The sequence below is a fragment of the Amphiprion ocellaris genome, chromosome 4, assembly GCF_022539595.1.
Source record: "Amphiprion ocellaris isolate individual 3 ecotype Okinawa chromosome 4, ASM2253959v1, whole genome shotgun sequence".
Lineage (NCBI taxonomy): Eukaryota > Metazoa > Chordata > Actinopteri > Pomacentridae > Amphiprion > Amphiprion ocellaris.
The window spans coordinates 10,500,743-10,524,091 of record NC_072769.1 but is presented as its reverse complement, the minus strand read 5'-3'; the positions used below and the strand labels follow the sequence as shown (position 1 = coordinate 10,524,091).

The 23,349-nt window shown below is 38.3% G+C and overlaps 1 protein-coding gene across 2 annotated transcripts in view; it reads right to left on the bottom strand.

The window, feature by feature from the left end:
- Positions 1-23,349, bottom strand: part of LOC111576427 (E3 ubiquitin-protein ligase SMURF2-like) — a 60,382-nt gene that overhangs the window by 33,187 nt on the left and 3,846 nt on the right. For both annotated transcript variants that reach the window (XM_023282096.3, XM_023282097.3), the window contains exons 2-3: positions 2,296-2,334; positions 251-359 (exon numbers count right to left, since the gene is read on the bottom strand). In XM_023282096.3, the coding sequence (XP_023137864.1) occupies positions 251-359; positions 2,296-2,334 (148 nt within the window). The remainder of the gene's footprint in view (positions 1-250; positions 360-2,295; positions 2,335-23,349) is intronic.

Sequence of the window (23,349 nt, the reverse complement as noted above, 5' to 3'; positions counted from 1 at the left end):
AAGAAACGACTGAACTTACATTCCTTAAACACTTGTCAGAGCACTTCTGAACACAGACAAGTGTGCAACGGCAGTACGCTGCATTTGTTTGCCACAATAATTTTTGTATTGTTTTGGTTTACAGGAGACACATGACAAACTCAAATATAAATCCATCAAAACTACACACAGTCACTGCATTTGATTCTTAGTACGGCATAAATGGCATACAAAATGCAACACAATTCCACAGCCTCTCCTATTGACTTACAGATCATAATGTTGATTCCACTTTGGGTCCAATGTATTTCTCACAGTATCTGTAGAGTGGCATTGTCCTGAACCATCCACCACTACTTTGGCAAATGGATCTGGCAATCCTGTAAAAGGAGACAGAGACAGATGAAAAGGTTTTGATTTAGTCACTGTACAAACAATGTGAGACTGCTAAATCTAATGTGGGGCAAACAGGCATGACAGCATTTTTAACCTAGATTTGACCCATTCATATGAAACTACTGAGCCAAGTTTGTCCCATGTTGTCAAGCTTTACACTCACTCAAGTTGGCAACTATTGCTCACTTTACTTTTAGACAACTACTTTGCATATACACCAGAGAGTTAACCATCTGAAACTGCCAAAGTTCCCGAGCAGCTTTGAAGTCAAGCAATGTTTTTTAGAAAAAATGTTTTTGCACGATTTAGTTTTCAGTGGTCTTTGAACTTCTCATCTGTGATGTGCTATTTTGTTGGAAATCTTCATCAGATCTGCCAAAAACAAACCGCTTGCACTAAACTGATTTTGTCAGAAGCAAAATATGCTGCACTTCATGGCAAAACCATGAAAACATTAGTGACTCGGCTACAACCAGCAGTCATCTAATTAAAACACAGGAAGCTAAATGTCCTGAACTGCAGGGTGTCTTAATACAGAGCAGAAAGAAGAGAAGTATAGAAAGAAATTAAATATGTAAGTAGCAAACTATCTATACTTTGTAACGTTATCATTTTTCCAGTACTGGTAACACCCGTTGGTACATTGAAAAATAGCATACGCTTTGACAGTTTTCTTTAATTTTTTTGTAAAATAAATACTCAATAAAATTCTACTTTTGTCTTTTTTTAAACTTTTTATATTTTTCACTGATTATACCGGACAAAAAAAACATTTGAGTTCTCTCTACTTCTAGCAATGGTTATGTCGCTTCCATAGAGATGCAAGAGTTAATATTGCAGTGAAAAACAAGACCACAGTAAGTAAACATGTGACTGGAGCAAAAAAAAACGACCACAATTTTCTTTGGATGAAGTCTTTCCAAGCACTTATTCTTCATTAGTGTTTTAGAGTTATCACAAGATGGAAAGCAAATATAGTTAACTAATCATACTCATAAATGAGTCCTTTGTGTAAAACATTTTACACAGCAAACAGAGGGTGTGTGAGGACAACAATATGTAGATAAAACACAAACCAAGTGTTTTGTTTTTTTCCCCACACAGTATCTTGTTGAGCAGGAAATCTGATAAGAGATTTTTCCTGGTATATTTATCTGGCGTTCTCTGAGTTGGCTGGTGCACGTGTACTTTAAAGTGCATAGACACAGGGCACAAACACTACACTCAAGTTAAACCAGTTCAGTCATCTTCACGGTGTCTTGGAAATTCCCTTCTTGTGGCTGTGTGGATGCATATGTATATGTGTTTTTTAACAAAAAATAATGCTACTGTTGAAGTTTAGCGCTTTGGCAAATACCATAACTGGCAACTTCAGTAAAAGAGGAGGATCGCATTTGAGCATTATGCTGTGTTGTGAAAAATGTCTCATAGGTGGAACTAAATAATACATTTGTTGCTACATTAATAATAACAACAAAGAATGTAAAGATCACTAAAACAGACATGATGAAAAAGCATAAAGCTAAATGTTTAAGTGCAGCTTCCTTCCTTGGATGCCTCCAACAGTGAGCATTTATATCTATGCATGTTTGTGTGCATGTCCCATCATATTGCAGTGTGGCAGTCATTAGATTTGGACTAAATAAAGGTATAACTTCCATCTAGTTCAATTGAAAGCCCTTCAGTCTAGTGCTTCTGGACCAGTGGACCTCATACCTATTACTAGAAATTAGGTTAGCAGTGGGTCCCTGTGCATGCCAGGGTTCCTGGTGTGCATAACAGGCAGACATCTCCTAGGGGACTTCATTTACAGCATAGCTTCAAAAAGGAGCATGCTGCCACTGCTGACAAAACCCATTCAAATGCACAAGGGAAGGAATGGGACAAAAACAGCAACATGTAAAAATAGTCTTTACTTACGAAAGAAGTCTTTCTTTGCGAGGTTCTTTGCACACAGGACTAGAAAACAAGAAATAAAGAGCGTGTTAATGACAAGTTAAAAACGAGACGTGCACAAATAACACCAAAACTTGAAAAAGACTTTAATATACAAAACATTTTATTTACGTGGAAACCTTTCATCCAATATATGTAGGCAACTTCCAGTGAAATCTAATTTTTCCAGTGAGTGATGATCTAATAATTTACTCTGTGAAATTATAAAACACATGCGGAATTCCAAGGTTATGCAATATTATGTCTTGAATTATTTTCCATGTTCTATTTATATAAACAATTCAGCAAATGTGGTTTCATATCTGTGCCCCAGCTAGTGGCTTTGTAGACACAACTTAATTTTTATTTCACAAAAATGTACATTACAGTACTCATGTGTAATTAGTACACAACATTTTGCTGAGGCTCTCGTAATATTTTCAATAAAGTCCATCTAATCTTTCATCAGACTTCATTATTTCTCAGTTTCCATCTCAAGCTGTAAAACTTGACAGTTTCTGTTCAGTGGGTACTGCTGTTTTTTTGCCTACATGTTGGTTTGTCCATCCTCTTTCTCCCCTCACAGGACAGGAGACCAGTTAAGAGTTTCTTATTGTAAAATATTGAATAGACAAGCGCTCTTTCCTGTATAAAGCAAGTCCAAGGGGGTTTGCGTCACAGAAAACATACAATAGCTTTCAACAGAAAGAGGGAGAGAGAGAGGGAGAGAGAGAGAAATCTGTGTTTAGCTCTGTTCTGTCTTGTGTTCTTTCCCATACTGTTGACTTTTTAATTTCCCTTCTTCAGTGTCTCATGGTATATTGCAGGGCCTAGGAGAAGTGAAGCAGGCCAATGCTACGTTTGGAGCTGGCTAGACAATCCTGTGACACTCACAGGGTAAGACAAAGTAGGCCAAGCATTAACAATCAAGAGCAGTGGCAGAAAAAAAATAACACAATGAATGCAACAAAAACAGTGAACTTTGGTGATACGAAAGGGAGTTAAATAAGCATCAGACACTGAGGAAAGGGTCCATACACTAATCACTTGTCAGTCAATGAGTCAGAGGTGTTGATAAGCTTTCAACAAAGAGAAAAAAAAGTCTAAAAAAAACTCACACATTCTGTTTATTCTCTGTAAATTCTGTTATCTGTCCATTCTTTTCTGCATTCACTAATTTCTATTTTTTCCTATGGTCATAAGCAGACCTGTATCTGCATTCATGATACCTTCTATCTTTTCCAACCGCATCATGGTCTAAGTATTGGGCAAAACGAACTACCACTCTTAATCTTGACCTACAAGTTTAACAAAATAAGTTGGTCTTCTTCTGCCCACAAACACAAGTCATATCCTTTGCTGCTTGTCATTATCTATAGCTTGCGTTATTTTCCGTCACTTCCCCTCTATCAGTTAAAAAAGACATAAAAGCCACAAGATTCGATGTACACATCCTCTGCCTAGCCTCAGATGACATCTATTACTTCTGACAAATAAGACAAATGTGGTTTCCAAAGGCAGAGCAGTCCAGTGCCTACAGTTCCATTTAAAGCTTGCACTCAAAGTGCTAATGTATTATGCTGTGAAAATATGTATTTACAGAGGCCACCATAACATTAACTAGCTTCATTTAGAATGTATAGTAAGGGCTATGGTCATACTATTTAGGTTGTGCATTGTCATTACAACTTTTTGACCATTTCAGGTGTTTATGTGACTACAGAAAAGCATCACAATGAAGGAATAAAGTAATATGACAACATATACATAAGCAATGTACATATGATCAGGATTTCTTTTCTGCAAAACTTTGACTGCCTTAAAAATGCTACTACACTTTCGACTCTATCCCATAAAGGCAATTCATCATAAAGCCACTTGGTTATATCAGGGGCTTTGTTCTCCATCATTAAGACCCAAAACAGTGGTGATCAGGTGTTTACATGAAAAACACAGTAAGAGTGTAAGAGTGTGCGAGCCTAATGAGAAACAAGCACCACTTCTGAAAAAGATACGGACAGGTTTGGCAAGCAAACCTAACATTACACCCATTTAATGTGGAGACCTTGACAGTGACCAAAATGACACAGTCAGTCAAATTCAGACAGAATCGCAACATGGAAACAGACAATTTCAACACACACCAAATTACACTGACTGGCTTGACTGAATGGACACTAACCATCAGCTTTGTGAGGGGAAATTACACTGTCAAGGAAGCCAATAGTATAGGTGCAGGCCAAATCAGAGGCAATCAGAAAAGCCTCCTGTCAGGCAAAACACAAAACATATCGTCAGCAGACAAGTAAAAAATAGTAGAAACAGAGCTGAGAAATCTTGGTAGAACATTTGTTGACAGAGAATGCAACTCAAAGACAAAAGTAGCCAACAATGTTTAAATGGGGTAGTATCCTCAAACTTTGATGCCTTGAAGATTACCCGTATGCAGCTGTATTCCAGGGTATCTGCAGCTAAAGCTTAGTAACAAATTTCATTCTGTCTATGTTTGGAAATTTATATTTACTGAATACAAGCAACTTAGTCAGGCCAAAATTTTTGTGACAGAGTAAAATCTTTCTGCATTCTGTGAAACTGGTGGTCAAAGAATGAAGTTTCTGATAATAACCAGAAGTTCCAAACACAGACCAGATGAGCTATGAACAGTAGCAGTATGATTAAAGGTTTGACTCCAGGAAAGAAGGTTTTTTAGACAATTTTATGGCAGGCTATAATAAGGAAGAAGATAAATGGAATACACAAAGTCAAGCCAAATCAACTGGTCTCATATTACAATTGGCGTATCATCTGTCTTCATTTATTTAAATATATCACTGAGCAATCAGTAGAGGAGGGCAGTAATTTCAGGGTCAGAAACCAGGCTGTTAAATAATCAATATTTTTTACACAATATAGACCCAGTGGCAGTGGACTTCCTGTGTGTGCCCACCACTGCTGAGGAAGCAATACAGATTAGCAACTACCAGGTTAAACTTAGTGTGCTTGGCTCTCCGGTTACCAAACTGTGCTAATGAAGATTAAGAGATTAACCTGCACACTGCTCCAGTGTCTCAGCCACAATTACCACGTAAGAAAATCCTCTCTCATTGTTACCAGTGGCCTCTCACCAAGTGTGCTGCCTGGCACAGTAGGCTAATGCTACTGATAATGACAAATATGTTCAAATGGGGCATAAATTCACATAATCGAGCAAAATTAACTGGGAAGGCTACAATGTTAAACTACCAACAAGGTTGTAGTGACTTCTGAAGACTCAAAAATTACTGTGAAAAACACAGGCTATAACAACATGTCATGAATAAAGCCAACACAGAGTACTATGACACTGAATGCAACAGTAATTTATTAATCCTAACTCATATGGACATGTTTGTTTTCTTTACATGAGAGATCAGTATTACTGTTGTGCTAATAAACTTGTCATCTCTGAACTCTAAGGAAAACTTCATCCTCTATAGCCCTCCTTGCTGATGTATTAAGTTGCTCTGCTTAACTATTAGCTGTCTAAACAGCACTGAGTAGATGAAGAAAAAAATTCAGTCCTCACAGCTAGAGTAAATTAAAAAGAAAAAAATATAGACAATTAATTATTTAATGTCTCAATTGCCACCTAAAACATTATCAATTGGACGGTCAACACAGAGAAATTTGCTACTGCTTCAGTAACATAAGTTCTTCCAGCCATTGATCAACTCCCAAAATAAATGGAGTTTATAATGGTCCATTTACCTTATACAAGAGAAATTCTTTGTCATTTTTATTTCAACAATGTGGACTAAATACAATAAATGTGTTTGTGAGACCTGCTTTTAAATCACAGCATTACTTCATAGAGTTAAAGTAGCTGCTGCTACACACACAGAATTCCATATCATGTTGTAGAAGCTTCACAGAGATTTAAATACGCCTAAATATGTTGATAATCTTATCCTGGCTTATGCAGACCCTACCAATGTGGACTCCACCTTCAATGAGGAATCATATCGTACATTGCTGGCCGCCTCTGGGGATCCAGCAGCACTGAATAGCTGCCACGTGAGCAGGCAAGCCATGGTGACCCAGAGCTGGCACAAGACCAGACTCATTTAGATCCCAACACGGAAAGCTAGGTCAGCTAGGAAACAGTAAACCACCAGGAAGCCCTGGGGTGAAGCAGTCTTCAGTGTTGTCTGTGGGTCATCATCCTGACCATAAACCCTCAGTTTAACAGCAAGAGGAGAGATAATAAATCTGGCTGAAAACTTCCATACTGCAAACAAGTAAGCTGTGGGTACAAAAGACAACCATCTAGTGATTTTATTTCACCAAGGACTGTTAGTGTACTTTGGAAGGCGATTCTGGAAAGACATTACCTCTGATTACTATTGTTAAGTAAAAGGGTGGTAACTGATTCCTGACCTATTAGTTGAACAAGTTTCAGCAAGACAACTAAGCAACAAAATAAACGAGCTAAAGAAAGAAAACTGAGTCACATCCTAAAGTTACAGTAACACCTTATTGTATTCAGTTAACACTTTAAAGCCAACCTGGGTGTATGAAATCTGAATAGGTGACATGAGCTGTGCCTTAAATCATGTTTGTCATCTGTAAATTGTGGGATTGTTAGAGTCAAAGTAGTGTAAATGCCGTGGACACTATTTTCTTTCACTGTAGAATTTTTTGAGGTCAATATCTAGTCAGTACATTTGTGGGCACTTAATAGCAATAATATGACAGAATAATTAACTTTAACAACATAAGGCTCATGTATTCGTCAGTATTTTGCTTGTATTATAATGTTCTATAATATTAAGAGCTCATTTTAACTTCAGTTTTCCACAGAATATTGCTGATTTAGTCATTTGACAACCTATCTTAAAACAAAGCTGTGACAACAGTTAAAAGGGTCAAAAAAGGGTCAACTGTGCTTCATTGTTTTTTTTGTTTTTTTTAAAGGATCTGTAACAGCTGCTGTTTGGGGACCATTTGCAGGTAAATCACCCCATTCCACAGTCTGAAATTAGCCAGTGAAACAGTCACACCAAACCAAGCTTATTCATCTCAGCAATTAACATGGAAGGATAATGTTTTTACCACTGTCTGGTAGCTAAGGGACATGGAGACAGACAGCACCCTGCCACTGACCCAGACACTATGTCTTTAGGCGTTAGAGGTCAAGCATTACGACCCATCCCCACGGGAACTGGCAATATACCATTTAAGCTCATATACCTACACTTGAAGGCTAGAAAAAAGGCAGTTTAAAGCAAAGTTTGAAGTTGCAGCACCTTTGAATATGCTGCGTCACCAGTAGGGCACAAAATAAGTGCCACATGATGAGTCAGAGGCCAAACATTACAGGTTAAATGTTTAGAGATGTAATTATCTTGTGTGTAATACCGTGTTTGTCCTGTCATCTTATGGTAACAGGCAAAACGCTACTATTTCAAGTGGATAAATTATTCCTTACTGTAATGCAAGTTTTATATGCTACAAAACATTCGGGCAAGCCACAAATTAGTTTGTCAATAAAATGCAATGTAATAATGCAAAATCATTACACTTTATAATCTAAAAAAACACAGCTTAACTGATGCCATACTGCAATTTACATACATCATTCCACTATTAGCATGATAATTGTATTCTGGATTACTAAAAAAAAGTAAGTCCGGTTGTCTTCATTACAAAATATGCGAAGCGTGTCTCTGATCACAAAGAAAGGCGTTAGAGGGGCGGTAGCTTTGTAACGTCTCCATCTGTCTGAACAAAAAGATCAGACTGAAGGTTGGTATTATTTCTGGTTAAAAGGTGAAAGGTCGTAAACAGACAAGGGCAGGAGGGCGACAGGGATTCCCACTTGTTTTCTCAAGGGAGTCTCAATAAGATACCATTTGCAACAGTTGCTTCACACCCGTTTGTTGGGTAAAGAGATGAGGGGTGGGATGAGTCACATGGTCAAATCCTAGGGAGTATGCTGAAAGCCTACTAGTTAAGGCACAGTTTGATTCCAGTCAAGCAAGGATGTCAGAATATATAATTATAGAGTAAAGCGTTCTCTCTGGAAACTGCACCACAAATTGATGATACTTTTCTTTTACAGATGTAAGCAAAGCATACAAAATCTAAATATTCTACTATTTTTTGAACTTGAGCAAATGCGTATTAATGGAGACACTCAATCCTAAGTTTTATGAATCTGACATTCATTCAAGGTGGTAATATTAATTCTGAAAGAGTCACAGAAGATGTGGCAAGATTTGTAGCACAAGGGCAGAAGTTCATAGTTAATTTCTATCATTAAATATGCCTCGCGCTTAGCGGCGATCTGGAAAATTAACTGTATTTTAGATATTTCATAATGAAGTCTGACTAAATTGCCTGAACATACTGTCATAGTAAAATCACTGTTATTAGAAAATAAGATTATGTTCATAAAAACAAGATGAAAAGACATGAGCTGTATTCAAGTTCACAAAAGTGTATGATCTGTGCTGTCCAGTTGACTGATCCACCAGCACGCCTCCAGCCTCTTGTACTCCATTATCATTATCAGACCACAGAGCTGGGCCACTCTGCCCTGGACAGAAAGAGTTTGTGGTCAGTGACTCCGGCAGATGACTGAGTGATTGTATACTGCCAACTCCACAGTCAAGTACAGCCATTTTGTGGTCCATTTGCTCAATTAATTATCCAGCAGCACTGCAAGGACAGGACAGTCAACCCATGCTGCATCAGCATCACTGTGCTGCTGAGCTTAGATGCTGATGCTTCTTTTGAAGAGCACTACTATGTAGCGGTGGTTATTCTGGGATAATTTTATTTCAAGTTCAGCTTAGCTGAAGCTGTAAGTCTTTAATGAACTAATGGGTTTGCTTACTGCTGTGCTGGTATTTAATCTACAAACATAAGTGTTTCCAAATATTAGCATGGTCAATAATGTGGTTGAGGGCTGTGCAATGAAAATGTTCAGCACATTGGAGTGCGACTTTGGCTGTCTAAGCTGCAAAGTATAACTCGCTCAGGGCAATGGCCTTCAGGATGAAAATAGGCTATTACTATATTATTACTTCAAATACAGTTTAGCTGCACATCCATTTTTTGTCAAAAAGCATTTCTGGCAGACAGATGGGAAAGGTTAATTACTGTACTGCAAGACAGGAGCCAACACCAAACAGAAAGGGTCAATGACCTAACAGTCAATTCTTTGAAACAAGAACTGGAACATAGCCTGGTGGATATCAATTAAATGCAATCCAAGCAGTCATTAGCTTTTAAGACACCATTAACAGCTCATGTTGTGGTGTCAAGTTTAATCATTAACTAGTCCTTTTTAAACCTTTTTGTAAGAGAGTGCACAAAGTCAATACAATATTTTCAAGAGGGACAACTGACCTAAAAACTACATGCCTATCCACAAGCAGACAGCTGTAATAACAATGCAGACAGCCTCACAGACAGAAAGTTGTAACAAACCACTATCAAAGTGAGAGGATTAGTAGTAAAAAAAAAGTCATATCTTGAAGGAACTGCTCCTTACTTCACCAAGTGTAGGTTGCCAAGTAATGAAATGTGCATGTGGCCCAAAGCCAGAATTTGATTTCTCTCACCTTTGCACATACTTCGCTTGATGCTAGCAATTGTGGGCTCTGTGCAAGGACTCAGGCTGCAACACTAAGCAGTTTCATACAACTCAAACACTTTCAATTTGCAAAGGCATTCTTTCTTTTCACAGCACAAATGCTTCGATTGATTTCAAATGACAATACAGCATCACAAATTCAGTAAACATGTTCTTGTAGAGGTGTAACCTTGGGAAAATGTGCTGTCATATATTTGAAGGGAAAATAATGCATCACCTTTTGGAGCAATTTCCAAACCTATACACATAAATAGTGCTTTACCTCAAACCTCTCTTCATATCAAATAACAAAGGGTCAAACAAGAGACCGCCTACATTTATTGGAAGCTATAAAAACTTGCAAAAAATACTCCAAACACACCCACTGGGGTCCCATGAGTCTTTAGTGTAATTCATGTTTAAGAGGGAAGGCCTACGACTTCCCACAACTTTGCCCTTGTTATGACTCTTGCGACAGCCCCATGCTGTCTCGTTCACAGCATTGTTCAACAGTTAAACAAAACACTTCCTCATTCTCTCCCCCCACGCCTCTCTGGCAGGTTCGCTTATTCACTACAACACACACAGAATGCAGTGCATGTTGGAAAAATGTCAGAGCATGAATACTCTGTGTGTACGTGACAATGTTTATGTTACTGATGCAAGTACATACTGAAAAATAGATGTCTTATGAATTAGCATTTATGGGTCTCCTAAATTGGGCGATCTAATCACCACTGAATTTCCTCTGTAAAGCCATTACTCGATTTCCCAACCTCCCATCCTGAGCCTTTCTCCAGGCCAGCAAATGCTTGGGATGCCAATTATGTCATTCAGTTGAGAGGCCAGTAGTCTACAGCTGACACTCCCCCCTCCTCTCTGCTCCCCGAGGAGACGCCAACAATCTGGAGGCAGGAATCTGGAGTGAGCGTAGTTGCTACAGAGAGAGGGGTGAGAAGGTGAAAAACAAAACGTTCATCTGGATGCAGGAATCTACGGTGGAATGGCGAGGAGGAAGGAAGGAATGTCAGGTGGGGAGGAGAGAAATCTATCTAAAGTCACAAATCTGAGGAATGCAGACAGTAGAGGGGGAGAAACTGAGAGAAATATGGGAAAGCTGAGGGAGGGGAAAGGAGGGAGCGGAGTTAATTTGGATCATGGAATGGCAGTGATGACATTCTGGCAAGAGTGGAAACACGAAACGGGGAGTAGCAGGGATGGCAGACAGAGATAAGACAATGAGCAAAGTAGAGCAGAATTCTGTCTGGAAATTTATGGTGTGCACACACGTGATGTTTAGGCCCGGTATTTATTCATCAAGTAAAGTCAACGCTGAAGCATTGCAGTCAGCCCTTCTAGAAGCATGTCTGAAGACCTTTTGAAGTGGTTTGTGCGAATCTCGCTCACTGATGTTTACCTGCCGTCCAACAAAAGTTCAACCTTTTAAACTCTGATGAGCTGTGTTGCGTTATTTTCATGCTCTGCAAAATCTAGGCCATCTCAACTATCAACATATTTACATCTTTGAAAAAGGGCCATTTTTTTTCCCATGATGTTATCATAAAGCATCCATGAATGGGGCCTGTAGTGAGATTTTTATTTTAAAACTGAGCAGCAATTACACAATTAAATCTGATGCTGGTGTAAGAGATTAACACAAAGGTTAAAATAATAATAATAATAATAATATTTTTAAACATACAATTGCAATTTTTCTACAATTTAAATTTTTAAAGCTACATAAAGATCATCACTAACACATATGAGGTGATGTGCAGAGGCTGAAAATAGCATAAGAATACAAGGATTAACCTAAATGAGTGTTTTTAGATGTAGGCAAGCTGGCACAAAATGAACAGATGGAGAGCTCCAATGGTAGGAAACCAAGAAAGAAAGACGACATAGAGCAGAGAGTAAAGGACGGAGGCAGGTATAAAGAAATAAAAGAATTAGAGGAGAAGGAAATAAGCTGGGATCAGTCAAGCATGCCCATCTAAAGAGTAAAGACTGAGTCACACAGTAAATGCATTAATCATTCAGGAAGCATTTAGACTGAAGTTTGATTTAGATACAGTCAGGTGTAATATGCCACAGGAGAGTTATTCCCATATGATTTATTAAGTACACTTATAGCTGGGAGATTGCATAGTTTATCTCCCTCCGCCTTAGCTGATATAAAGCTGGCCCAGTCTCCTTATGAACAAAGACTGCTTGACCATCCTTACATGGTTCATGCTAAAACTGTCTCAGGAATGTAGTACAGTCATTCTCTCAGTATTTAAGAACAAGAATCCATTGCACATGATCCATACAAGACAAAACCATGCAGATTTGGGACGGAAGGAGGTTTTTATTTTCTTTTTTTCATCAATGTGGAGTTAACAAGAGGGACAAAAGAAGACAGCAGTTATATGGAAAAGGGAGTTGCTTAGTGTGGTTATGTGTTGGGAGGTTTGAGGCTCACCCAAAACGGCAATTAGCCCCTGCAGGTACCAAAAATGTCAAAAAGCAGTTTTAGACAATCTTGAGTCAAGTTTAGCAATTCTATGTTACTATGTTTTTCAGTCAAAGCTGCTAAGCTTGCAAACATTGCATGTGTTTACTTGACAGTGAATGTACAAACCAAGTTGCATTCATACATTGTTTGACCTTGTGACATTTACTTAGTCTTAAAAACAACAATAGCAGTGTGAATGCTCTATTAACAGGCATTCCACTAAGGCTTATTCAGCATCTCCTGAAGTTGACTCAGAGCACGAGTATGGATTGTGTGTCTGTGCACAAAATAACAGGCTGGAAATGTGTTTGCACATTTGTGTGTGTGTTTGTTACCATATGGATGCCAGGATGCATTTATGAACTGTCTCTGTGCGAACTACTAGCCCTTAGAAACAAGCCAATATATGACAACCATGACTATGAAATGGAAAACAGTGTTCAAAAGTTGTGGTGGGGATCTAGCAAGCACTATGAGAAAGAAATGGGAGCAATAAAACAAAAGAATGGCGGTGATAGAAGAGGGGATTGGGATAAAGTGGTCTCTAGCTGGGCATCATGGACACACCAAATATGCTCACAGACATATATTTTGATTTCTACTGACTTTCATAGAGGAAAGACTGAGACTGTCAAAATACCACATATCAAACCTCCATAAGTCTTACGTGCACATTAATAAGGCTCACTTATATAAGAGTGCCTCAAATAAGCCATAGTAACTTTGGCCCAACACTGTAAGAAGTGCATTGGAGCTGTATCTGAAGTAAAGTACTGTTTTGAATTAATCTCATTTATCTTTCTGCTTTAGTGATGGCAGTTTATTAACATGAAATTATGCTTTGCCCATTTAACTGCTATTCCAATTTTATCGAAAGTGCGAAAATTAAGTTTACTACTCCTTCAGCACTGTGTCTGACGTCAAGACGTCCACTTTTCCTTGAATTCTTCTGCTACAACCTGCAGCGACCCTAAGCAAATACTTAAATTGTAAAAACTGGAAACTCTAACTTGACTTTCATTAAAATTAAGCTGAAGCAATGCTCATTTGTATCTGTAACAACATCCATGATTACCGATGATGCAGAGCCCGAATTTAAGCAAATTCAGTTATTTTTTAGAAAATGTGTTTTGTCAACAAAACAAAAAACACTGATACTCACACTCTTTAGCATTGTTCACCAACAAATCCATGTTGCCCATAATGGATCATTTAAATGTTCGGTGCAAGCAGGAAATTAAGGCAGAGTAATACCACTCCAGTTGAAACTAAGATAATTCAGGGTAGGAACCATATATGTACCATGTTATAACCACTCAAAATCTGTCATTCAGTCACAGCAAGTGGAGAAGAAGAGGTGTCAGTCAGGAAAGGCAAGGACTAATCTTTGGCTGGGACTCAAACAAATGAAAGGCCAGATACCGCCTTCTCTCGTACATATGGCTATATGACATCCCATATGTCACCAGTCACCATCAGGCCCACCACCCACTGACAACATGGCACAGCCACCAGGGAAATGTCATTAGGCCGCATCTATGTCTCAAATATGCTGACACACAGCAAGTGGTATCCATATTTCCATCCATTTTGCTGCTCTATTCTTTAGAGAGAAGAATGTGAACAGCTGCAGAAAGACAGGTGAGACGGTGGCGGCCATGCTTCCTGTCACTCTTAGTGTGAATGGCATGGAGGGAGGTTACTTCAGGTTGCTTTCTCCATTGTGTACACATAAATATTCAACTAAGCCTGGTGGAGCTTTTTGTTGTTTGTGGGAGGTGGGTGGTGACAAAAACACATTTACCACAAGGCAGAAAGAGCTTGACCGTATTTATCTTACATGGACTGCAATAATCCAGCTTAATTTTTAAATATCAGCAGGTGGAAACATAGGCTCCATTCACAATTACATATTCTTATTCCCATTTCCATGTCACAGATCAGAGCCTATTTATTAACCTGCACAGTTATTGTTTCCAATTTCAAGCTTCATTCTCCCATGGTGCACAGAGCTCTAGCCCCATGGTTATCTCTGTAAAACTTTCAATAAATCACCAAACGCTGCAGACTAATGTGTTTACAGTTATACCGAGGAAGGCATTCAAACAGTTAATTTTTCATCTAGCAGCTGGACTGTATGTTGCAAAATTTCAGCTTGACTTGCCCCGAAAGTTGGCGGGGCAACTCATCTGGTGGAGACCCCTGAGTCAAATGAGACTCTTCAAGTCAAGCAGCTGTGTTTTTGTTTAGTTTTGTTTTTTGTCAGTGTGCATTAGAATAATAATAATATAACCATGCCTCAGTCTAAAAAATGTTTGTATTTCAGATTTGCTTATCATTTTACAAAACTGAGCAAAAAGTACGAAATGAAACAGATAAATTAATGTCAGTTATAACATAGTGGACATTGCTGCGAATTTCTTTATATTAGGATTTGTTTATTCTTTTACACATTGTTCTTAATGGCTAAAAGGAAACAGAAAGTGCATAAGAACTTGATTTAAACAGAAATACATGTGTACTGTGTCATTATTACAACAAATGCATAGAGAAGTGCAATACTTTCTGCTAGCAATTCAAGTAGGTTGCAATTCAAATCTTGCATCACATCCTATAAGTCTGTTTCATTTGGCCATATTAATATGGCTGAAATCATCACTGAAATTCAGACCAATTAATTTTTTTGATTGACTCTTCTGACAATCACAAATCTGAAAAATAGCTTTTAAGAATGCAATAAAGCAGAACAAAGTGGTCTTAGCATTGAAGCCCTTTGCTGATTTTTCCTCTGCGAGTTCTTGGTTTCTCTCAAAAACTCCCGATTCAGGAGTAGGACGAAAACATGCCTATTTTTGGTGGATGAGGGGTCAAATCCCCTGCTGCTGACGCATGTTAGTAAGCAACGAGGGAATCATCTTTCTTTACTTCTGGGCCTTTGTACCTGGACCTGTTATTTTGCTTATGTTCAGAGCCGGAGCTACTTGATCCTCATCTCCATGATAAAACCCACAGTTAAAATGAAAACACAGACAGAGAGAGAGGGATGCAATTTGAGTGGCAGTGTATGTGTTTGTGTGTTCGTACAGTAGCCATGCTGAGTGGTCTACCAGACACACACACACACAAAGGTGGGCAGTCTAACTGTAAAAACAGTAGCAGGAAAACACTGAAGAGGAGGAAAATGTGATCCTTGGGTTAGGGTTAGGCTTCCATTTTGATTCAACTACAGTGTTAAAACGTTCAAATTTCCATTTTAATAAAACCCAAGTACACATATACTCAAAACAGTCATAATGCTCTCTGTGGAAAACATAATTAGAACAAGATTAAATTGTACAAGTCAACACTGTATTGTGATGAAAGTTAAACATATGGCTGCTATTATTTATGCATGCTCTCGGAAACCTTTAAGTGATTAGATTTAGAGTGAATTTATTACTTTCCTGGGGTCCTTGGAATCTCCTCACAGACTACTTAGAGTCCCCAAGCAGACTTTGACAAACACTAAGTACTGTACTGTGGTGAGGGATCAGTACAGGAAGTACGTGTGTGTGTGAATATGCACATGACAAGCTGAAAACAGATAAAGAAAAAAAAAATACACCAAACTGGAGCCACACCGGCAGAGTCGTCTGACAGCTGTCTGGACTAGATCCGGGGGTGAGTGAGGGAGAGGAAGGAAGAGAGAGAAATGACAGAGAGATGAGGGACATCCTGTTCAAAAAAGGAAAGAGAGTAAAAAAGACTGAAAATAAAAATGCAGGACAGAGAGATTTGTGATGAGTGGACCCAACTGCAGTGGGGTGTTAAAACCTGCTCCAATTAGTTGATTTATCGACCAGACACAAACTCAATCATCAAAACTTGATGATTACTCTAATGTTTAGGACGTTTTAAGCAAAAATGCATAACATCTCATATCTCAGTTCAAGGGAACTGCAACAGATTTTTGTCGATTTTTTATTGTCGTACAGACCAAACAATTAGTAACAAAAATAACTTACAGACATAAATAAGTTAGAGTTGAGACAGTCAGAGACATAAACTGGACAAAGTAAAGATTAACAACTCATAACAATCCTACTTTTGGGCCAATTATCTGCCGTTTTACATGTTCCAAACTAAGTTTTAAGATGCTTTTTTTGTTGCACTCTGTAATGACTCTCTGAGGCTGTCTAGTCAGAAATTTTATGCTGTAGCCATACGAAAAGAAAAAGGTAATATTTCTCCACCCTATTCTGCAGGAAAATCCTCTTGAAGCACTTGGAAAGTTTAATGTATTCTGCATATTGAAGCCCACCTCCTCTCCACTCAAAGGCTGTTATGCAATACCGAGGTGTTCAGTCTTTCCATTTTCCTGCTCAGAAGTACACTGATGCCACCAAGTTCAAAAGTAATTTGAAAAGCAGATTAAACTAAGAATTGACTGGAACAAAGAAGAAGAACAAAGTTTTACAAAGTTATTTAGAGAAAAGGCAAGATGATACGCTAACATAGTATAGATGTGACCCATACAGGACAAAATACACATGCATAAACAATCATACTTTGCCTGCTTTGGATTCAGTGGATATGTTTGTTGAGTTCATCTTATCTCATCAAATATGCACAGCAAGATTTGCTCCAATAGAAAGTATGCAAGCTAAAATACAGGTCATGAAAGGAGAACAGTAATGGTGAGTTATGGGCCTGGCAATGCCTTGTGAGATTTCATTATTGAGTCACAGACTCCTCATATGCCAGATTCTTCCTAAAACGCAGTGCTGTGTTGAGATACAAAGTCATTGCCTGAAAATGCAAAGCCAGCTTGAATTTGTCATTTTTGACAGTAATGTTTCAAAACAAGTCATTATGGCCCAACCAGATATCAAGTACCGTTCATCTTGGGTTAATGCAGTGTTTCTCAAATAGTGGGGTGCGCCCCCCTGGGGGGACGCAGAGGCATGTCAGGGGGGGCACGGGCAACTAGGAGGAAAAGGTCCTTCAACACGGAACTAATTAGCTGAACTATTGTTTTAACGTCAGCCTGTTTTTCGCGGCATACAACAATACTGAAATTGTGCTGACCCCATAGACTGTATATGCCATAGATATAAAAAAATATTAATAATAATGATCTTCTGTATATATATCTATGGTATATGCACTGGCCATTCAGACTCCGAAGTACAGACTCCTGAGAACGGGAGAACGCATCGTTAATGTGCAGTCGGAACACCAGCGTACTTGATCACGTCACGTACTCGGCTCATCTCCTCTGATTATTTTTACCAGCAATGTCAAACATACGGCCTGTGGGCCAAAACCGGCCCACCAGACGGTCCATTTCGGCCCACGGGACGACTTTACAAATGATAAAAATTACAACAATATTAACTGTAAATTGTAAATTTGTAAAATTGTAAATTTAAATTAATTTCTAGAACTTGATAAGTTGTTCTGACCATGAAGTAAAATACTAGATTGTTCAGTTCAAGAAACCTGTGACTGAATGTTTTGTGTTTTTGTAGATAAACTGTTATGTGGCAGTTACAATGCATGTGTAAATGATGAATTGAGGCATAATAGGCTACTGTTGAAATTGAACTTGTTTTCCTTAAGAATTTCAGGTTCATAATATTTTGTAAAAAGATAGTTCATTAAATGTGAACATTTTCAGAATGTACTTTTTTTTTAAAACTAAAACAAAGGGGAAAAGTTGGAGTTGTGGGTATTTATAGGTTATTATGCTGTGATTTTACTGGTGGGGCCCACTGGAGATCAGATTGGGCTTTATGTGGTCCCTGGACTAAAATGAGTTTAACACCCCTGTTCTTTAATGTGAAAAACAACAAAACGGAATCAGATAAAATAACACAGCCCTGCATATTCATGTTTTCACAGTTATTTTTATATATATATATATATATATATATATATATATATATATATATATATATATATATATATATATATATATATATATATACACATACACACACACACACACACACACACACACACACACACACACACACACACACACACGAAGTTATTGGGGGGGCACGAAAGTTTTTTGTTCTCTGAAGGGGGGCCCGACAGAGAAAATTTGAGAACCACTGGGTTGATGGAAGGTTGACCAGCTGCACACAGCTGACATCTATGCAGAGCAATGCTACTCTATGTCTGGTTGGCTGTGATTGTGTTAAATGTGCTAATCCTAATAGGAAAGTCTACAAGTTAATTGAAAATGAATGCATCAATTGAAACCCCGAAAGTTAAATTTGAGCACAAAGAAACATGTACAGGGACGTTCACTCATACTAATACGTTTTAATTTTTGCAACTTTTACTCCATTGACACCTAGCGTCCACACTCCTCTGGTATCGCAGAATCCCTATAACAAATAGGTTCTAGAAATGCTACTGACTCGCTTTAGTTTTTAAAATAAGCAGACACCCATATTTGCTTCCTGATTGGGTCTTATTATTTACTACGTCCTCTCTACTTCGCCACGACTCTATCACATAATCGTTTAACAGAAGAAAACAATGACATCAGTAATGACTGACAGTAATTCCACACTGAAAAAGAATTACAGCCGTTGTTGACCTTGGAGCACCAGTTTTGGTGAGGCGAGTTAGCACCCATGTCAGCATGCCATTATTATTGAAATGGTGTTAAAATGCTCATCAGCAAGCACTTTGTTAGAATTTTAAAATCCAAACAAATTAGTGCAGATGTAGCCTGAGATTACCATAGTGGAGAACTGTGTTCCCTCTTCACCAGCGTTAAAGAATTGCATCAGTGTTAAAATCCAAAACAACCAACTATTAACTCATATATTAACAGGGTAATTTGATTTGAACATGAACAGGGTAAAGAAAACAGAAAAGGAGGAGATCTTGATAAACCCTTGGATACAGGGGCAGCAATAACAAAGTATTTGTTTGCTGTGTAGATACAAATAATGTAATTGCCAAAATTATTCTGTCACAGAAATACTGAAGAATGCAAAATGTCAGTCCGAAGCAGCAGATTTAGTCAGTTTGCATACCAAAATGTAGCCTCCTGAGATACTGCTGTCAGCTCTACATTATTTTAGTCAGAGCGAATACCACAGATGATGACACTCTGTGTTATCATTTTAGTGACCAGACAGCTGTGTCTGAGCTACTGCTGGCCAGGTGATCCATGGATTAAATTAATACTGCACTGACTCTGGCTCAGTGTCTGCACAGTGTTGGAAAATGAAGAAAGACAGGTCCGTCAGGAACAGTACTGCTAAACCACAGAGGACCTTAACTACTAATAAAGTTCGGCTTTGATTTGGTTCATGAGGTGATATGAAGGGAGAATATATTTACATTTATAAATTCGTTGTTTGGGATTACCACATGTGCAGCAAAAAATGCGCCACTCTATTGTTTCTGTTTGTCTCCTGGCTGTCCTTTAAGATTTGACTCATAACAGAAATGATAAATGCACCTGGAACAGCTGCATCATAAAGTGTATATAAACATTTCCAGATGATGACGAGGGCCACGTGAGCACTAAATGAGTGTATTGAACATTTGCAATGTGTGTGGTCAATTGAAGTATACGGCGGTAATGCAGACTAAACAGAACTGCAGGAAGTTTAGGTACAAAGCTCTGTGCTACACTACAAAACCTAACCACAACACAGTGACCCCAGATGCTAGAGGCAAGATCAAGCAGACATGCGGACACACACAACTCATCCTCTCTTTTCTGGCAAGGATTGTGCACACAGACTAATCTATAGGACTGAATATTTACGCTGTAACATAATGTAGCACAATATTTACAGCTGATGGCTCAACTGAGTCATTCGCTGAAAATTCAAAAAAAGTCATTAAGTAAACCAATTATTTTTGCCACAGATGGAGCATTCTACACAGAGGCTCTTATGCACTACATAAACTAAGACTAGTTCACACTTAATGAGCGATGCCTTCTGCTTCAGATGCCCAAGGATACAGATTCACAGACAAGGCATATTGTCAATGCAAAGGAATCTTGCTTGTGCTAGACTTCTTGCTACCGTTGCTGTAACTGTGTAGAACAGTCATGCATTTTATCTTATTTTAAGATCAAACTTATTTCATAATTAGACTGCTGCAGCTTCATTACATTAAAAGGCAAATGGAATGAATTGCTGCATTTGCATAAATTCCTCTCATCTGAGGTTAACTGGCATCAAACATTATAAGATTCCAAGTTTGCACTGAAATTTAAACAAAACGCTGTTTGAATTTTTGTGGTCAATGTATCTTCCACATCAAACACATTTGTGCCTTCTGATTTATCCAGTTATTACTATTGCTTCACACCTCAATGCTGGTGACAACAAACAAGTCCGCAGTGCAGATATATCTGCAAGGGGAGGCTAAAGTGAACAAGAGGCTGATAAGATTTACTCCTACAATTTATTCCCATTCCTGCAATATCCTACAGTTGTTGAAAACCTGCATCCATGGTAGTTGCTGGCGTGCTTCAATATCACATGGGAGTATGTATCGCATGCAGAAAGTGCTAAGTTATGAGGCTGGTTTGTGTTGAAAGATTCTAAAAAATAAGACTGGCAGGCAAATATGAAATCACAAACACTTTAATTCCAAATATGGGCATTACACAGCAGAACCTTTTCTTTATTAACACTTGACTCTTTTTTATAGTAAATATTTTATGTATGTTTCCCTACAGATATTTTGATGCTTCAATCTAAAGAATCCAGCTACAAGATGAATAACAAACCGATGGAGGGTTCAGAAAACGTATTTATGAAAAATGAAAAAGTCAGCACTTTAGTGAAACTTGTACACTTTTATCAACTATATATAATCACATCTTGAAGGAAGTTGCAGTCTTTTTTAATTAACACATTTCTAAACTTTCTAATAACAATATCAGCCTTAAAAATTCCCGTGTGTTCAGCCCTACTTTCAAATAACAGTATACCATCTCTGCAGGTATGTTAGGAATCACCTCTACACAAGCCCTACAAACATTTCACATGGAAGTCATTCAAGACCAACATGCAAAGACAACCCTCAACATATTTTGACTTATAAGTTAGAGTTCTGGTCTTCAAGCAGTCTCAGAAATTAATACTTTAAGAAATTAAATTTGTGTAATTGTTGTGTGGCATCATAAACAAAAAGACAAACTTGATAGCAGTGCATGAGAGAAGAGGTGGAGAAAAAGAAAGAGTTTAATAGAGAAGTAAATGTGTTACCATGATGAGATATATAAGAAAGGTGTGAACAGGACATAAGCTGATGGAAGGAGAGATGACATCAGAAGGGTTGACAGGGTCAGTGGGAGGTTCTCCATATGAGCTGCTCTCTTGTCTTGGCTGATCAAGTGAAAAATGTTTTCAGTTGAAGCACATGAAGACACACAACGAGACCACAACGCAAGAATGCATAGCGCATACACACACATCTGTGCATACATACACACTCACATTTTTCTCCCTTTAAACCTCTGAGACAAAGAGTAGCCCATTCTCCTACACTTCATGTTAGGATATCACAGTGACAGACAGGCTCTGAAAGGAACAAGGAGCCAAGTGAAAGAGGAAGTGTCCAATTCCACAGAGAGGAAAGCCTGAGGAATGTTGTATGGAAATGTGCAGGTAGGCCTCAACACATCACATTTTTGTGCAAGTTGGCTAAGACAGCACAAGCACTGAACCATAGACTTCAAAAAGGCAGTGGACTGTTAAGACGAGTTGCCCGTTGACCTCCAGATACCAAACGCTATTTTTTTCCATGTGGTAGGGCGGAGACATGTAGGTGCATTCAGAACAGCCAACTTATCTTTACTTATCTCAGTGCTTGGGTAGTTCAGGCAACCTTCTTTCTACATAGGACAAGCACTAGTTAATCATAAATGTTGTTGGTGAAAAGTCAAACATGTTCACACTATATATATATCTTTCTTGATGTGAGTGGGGTGGCACAAATTCTGCTAAATACTGTTAAAATCTGAAGACACACCTGGCGTCTTAGAAACAATTTGAGAAGAATTACACATTTGAAACAGAGTCTCCTAACTGGGAAAACCTGCAAAAATGCCTGAGCATTTCTTGTTCCTAAATTTAAGCTGGTGGCAGGAAGGCATAACCCAGAGCAACACACCAAACACATCAGGGGATGACTCACATCAGTTGTGTGCGGATGAATCATAATCACTAACTGTGGTCCACATTTCACCTGTCAAAACTCTGCATTGTTTAAATAGGGAAAAAAGCCACTTGGAAATATAACAGCTTAGATGAAACAAAATAAATTACACTACCAGCTCATGCATCACCCAAGTCTCCTGACTACCAGCCACTTATAATGTTAATTTAATGTGACTACCAACATGTAATCATTTTTATTCAAATTATACGGAGAGACTAGCCAAACAGACAAGCATAAACGAAGTTAAACTGTTCAGGGTGAGCACGAAAATTGACAGATTGCAGGGAGACTGGTTTCACGATTTGAAATTGAGGACTGAATATGAAGAAATATGTATAAACCTTTTACCCAACTCATTCAAACACAGAGAAACATTTCAAATGTTAATATATTCCTATAGTGAGTAAATATTTACTATTTAACACTATCATCATATTTTTTAATTCTTCCAACATTCTAATATGACCAAAGCTCACCAATGATGCATAATTATGTTGCAAGCCCATTACGACATCACAACTGGAAATTTTGTGCTGGTCAGTTTCCCACTAACCAACCATGGTGCACTCTCTTTGTTACATTCATTCCTAATATTTTAGGAAGCCGACATGCCTAATTTAGCTCAGCATCGCGTGCTGACAGGACATCCTGTGGAAGCTTAACTGTGTGTATGAGTGCATCTGTGTGCAAGTGCATGTGAAAGCATGTGTGCGCTTGCACGTGCAAATAA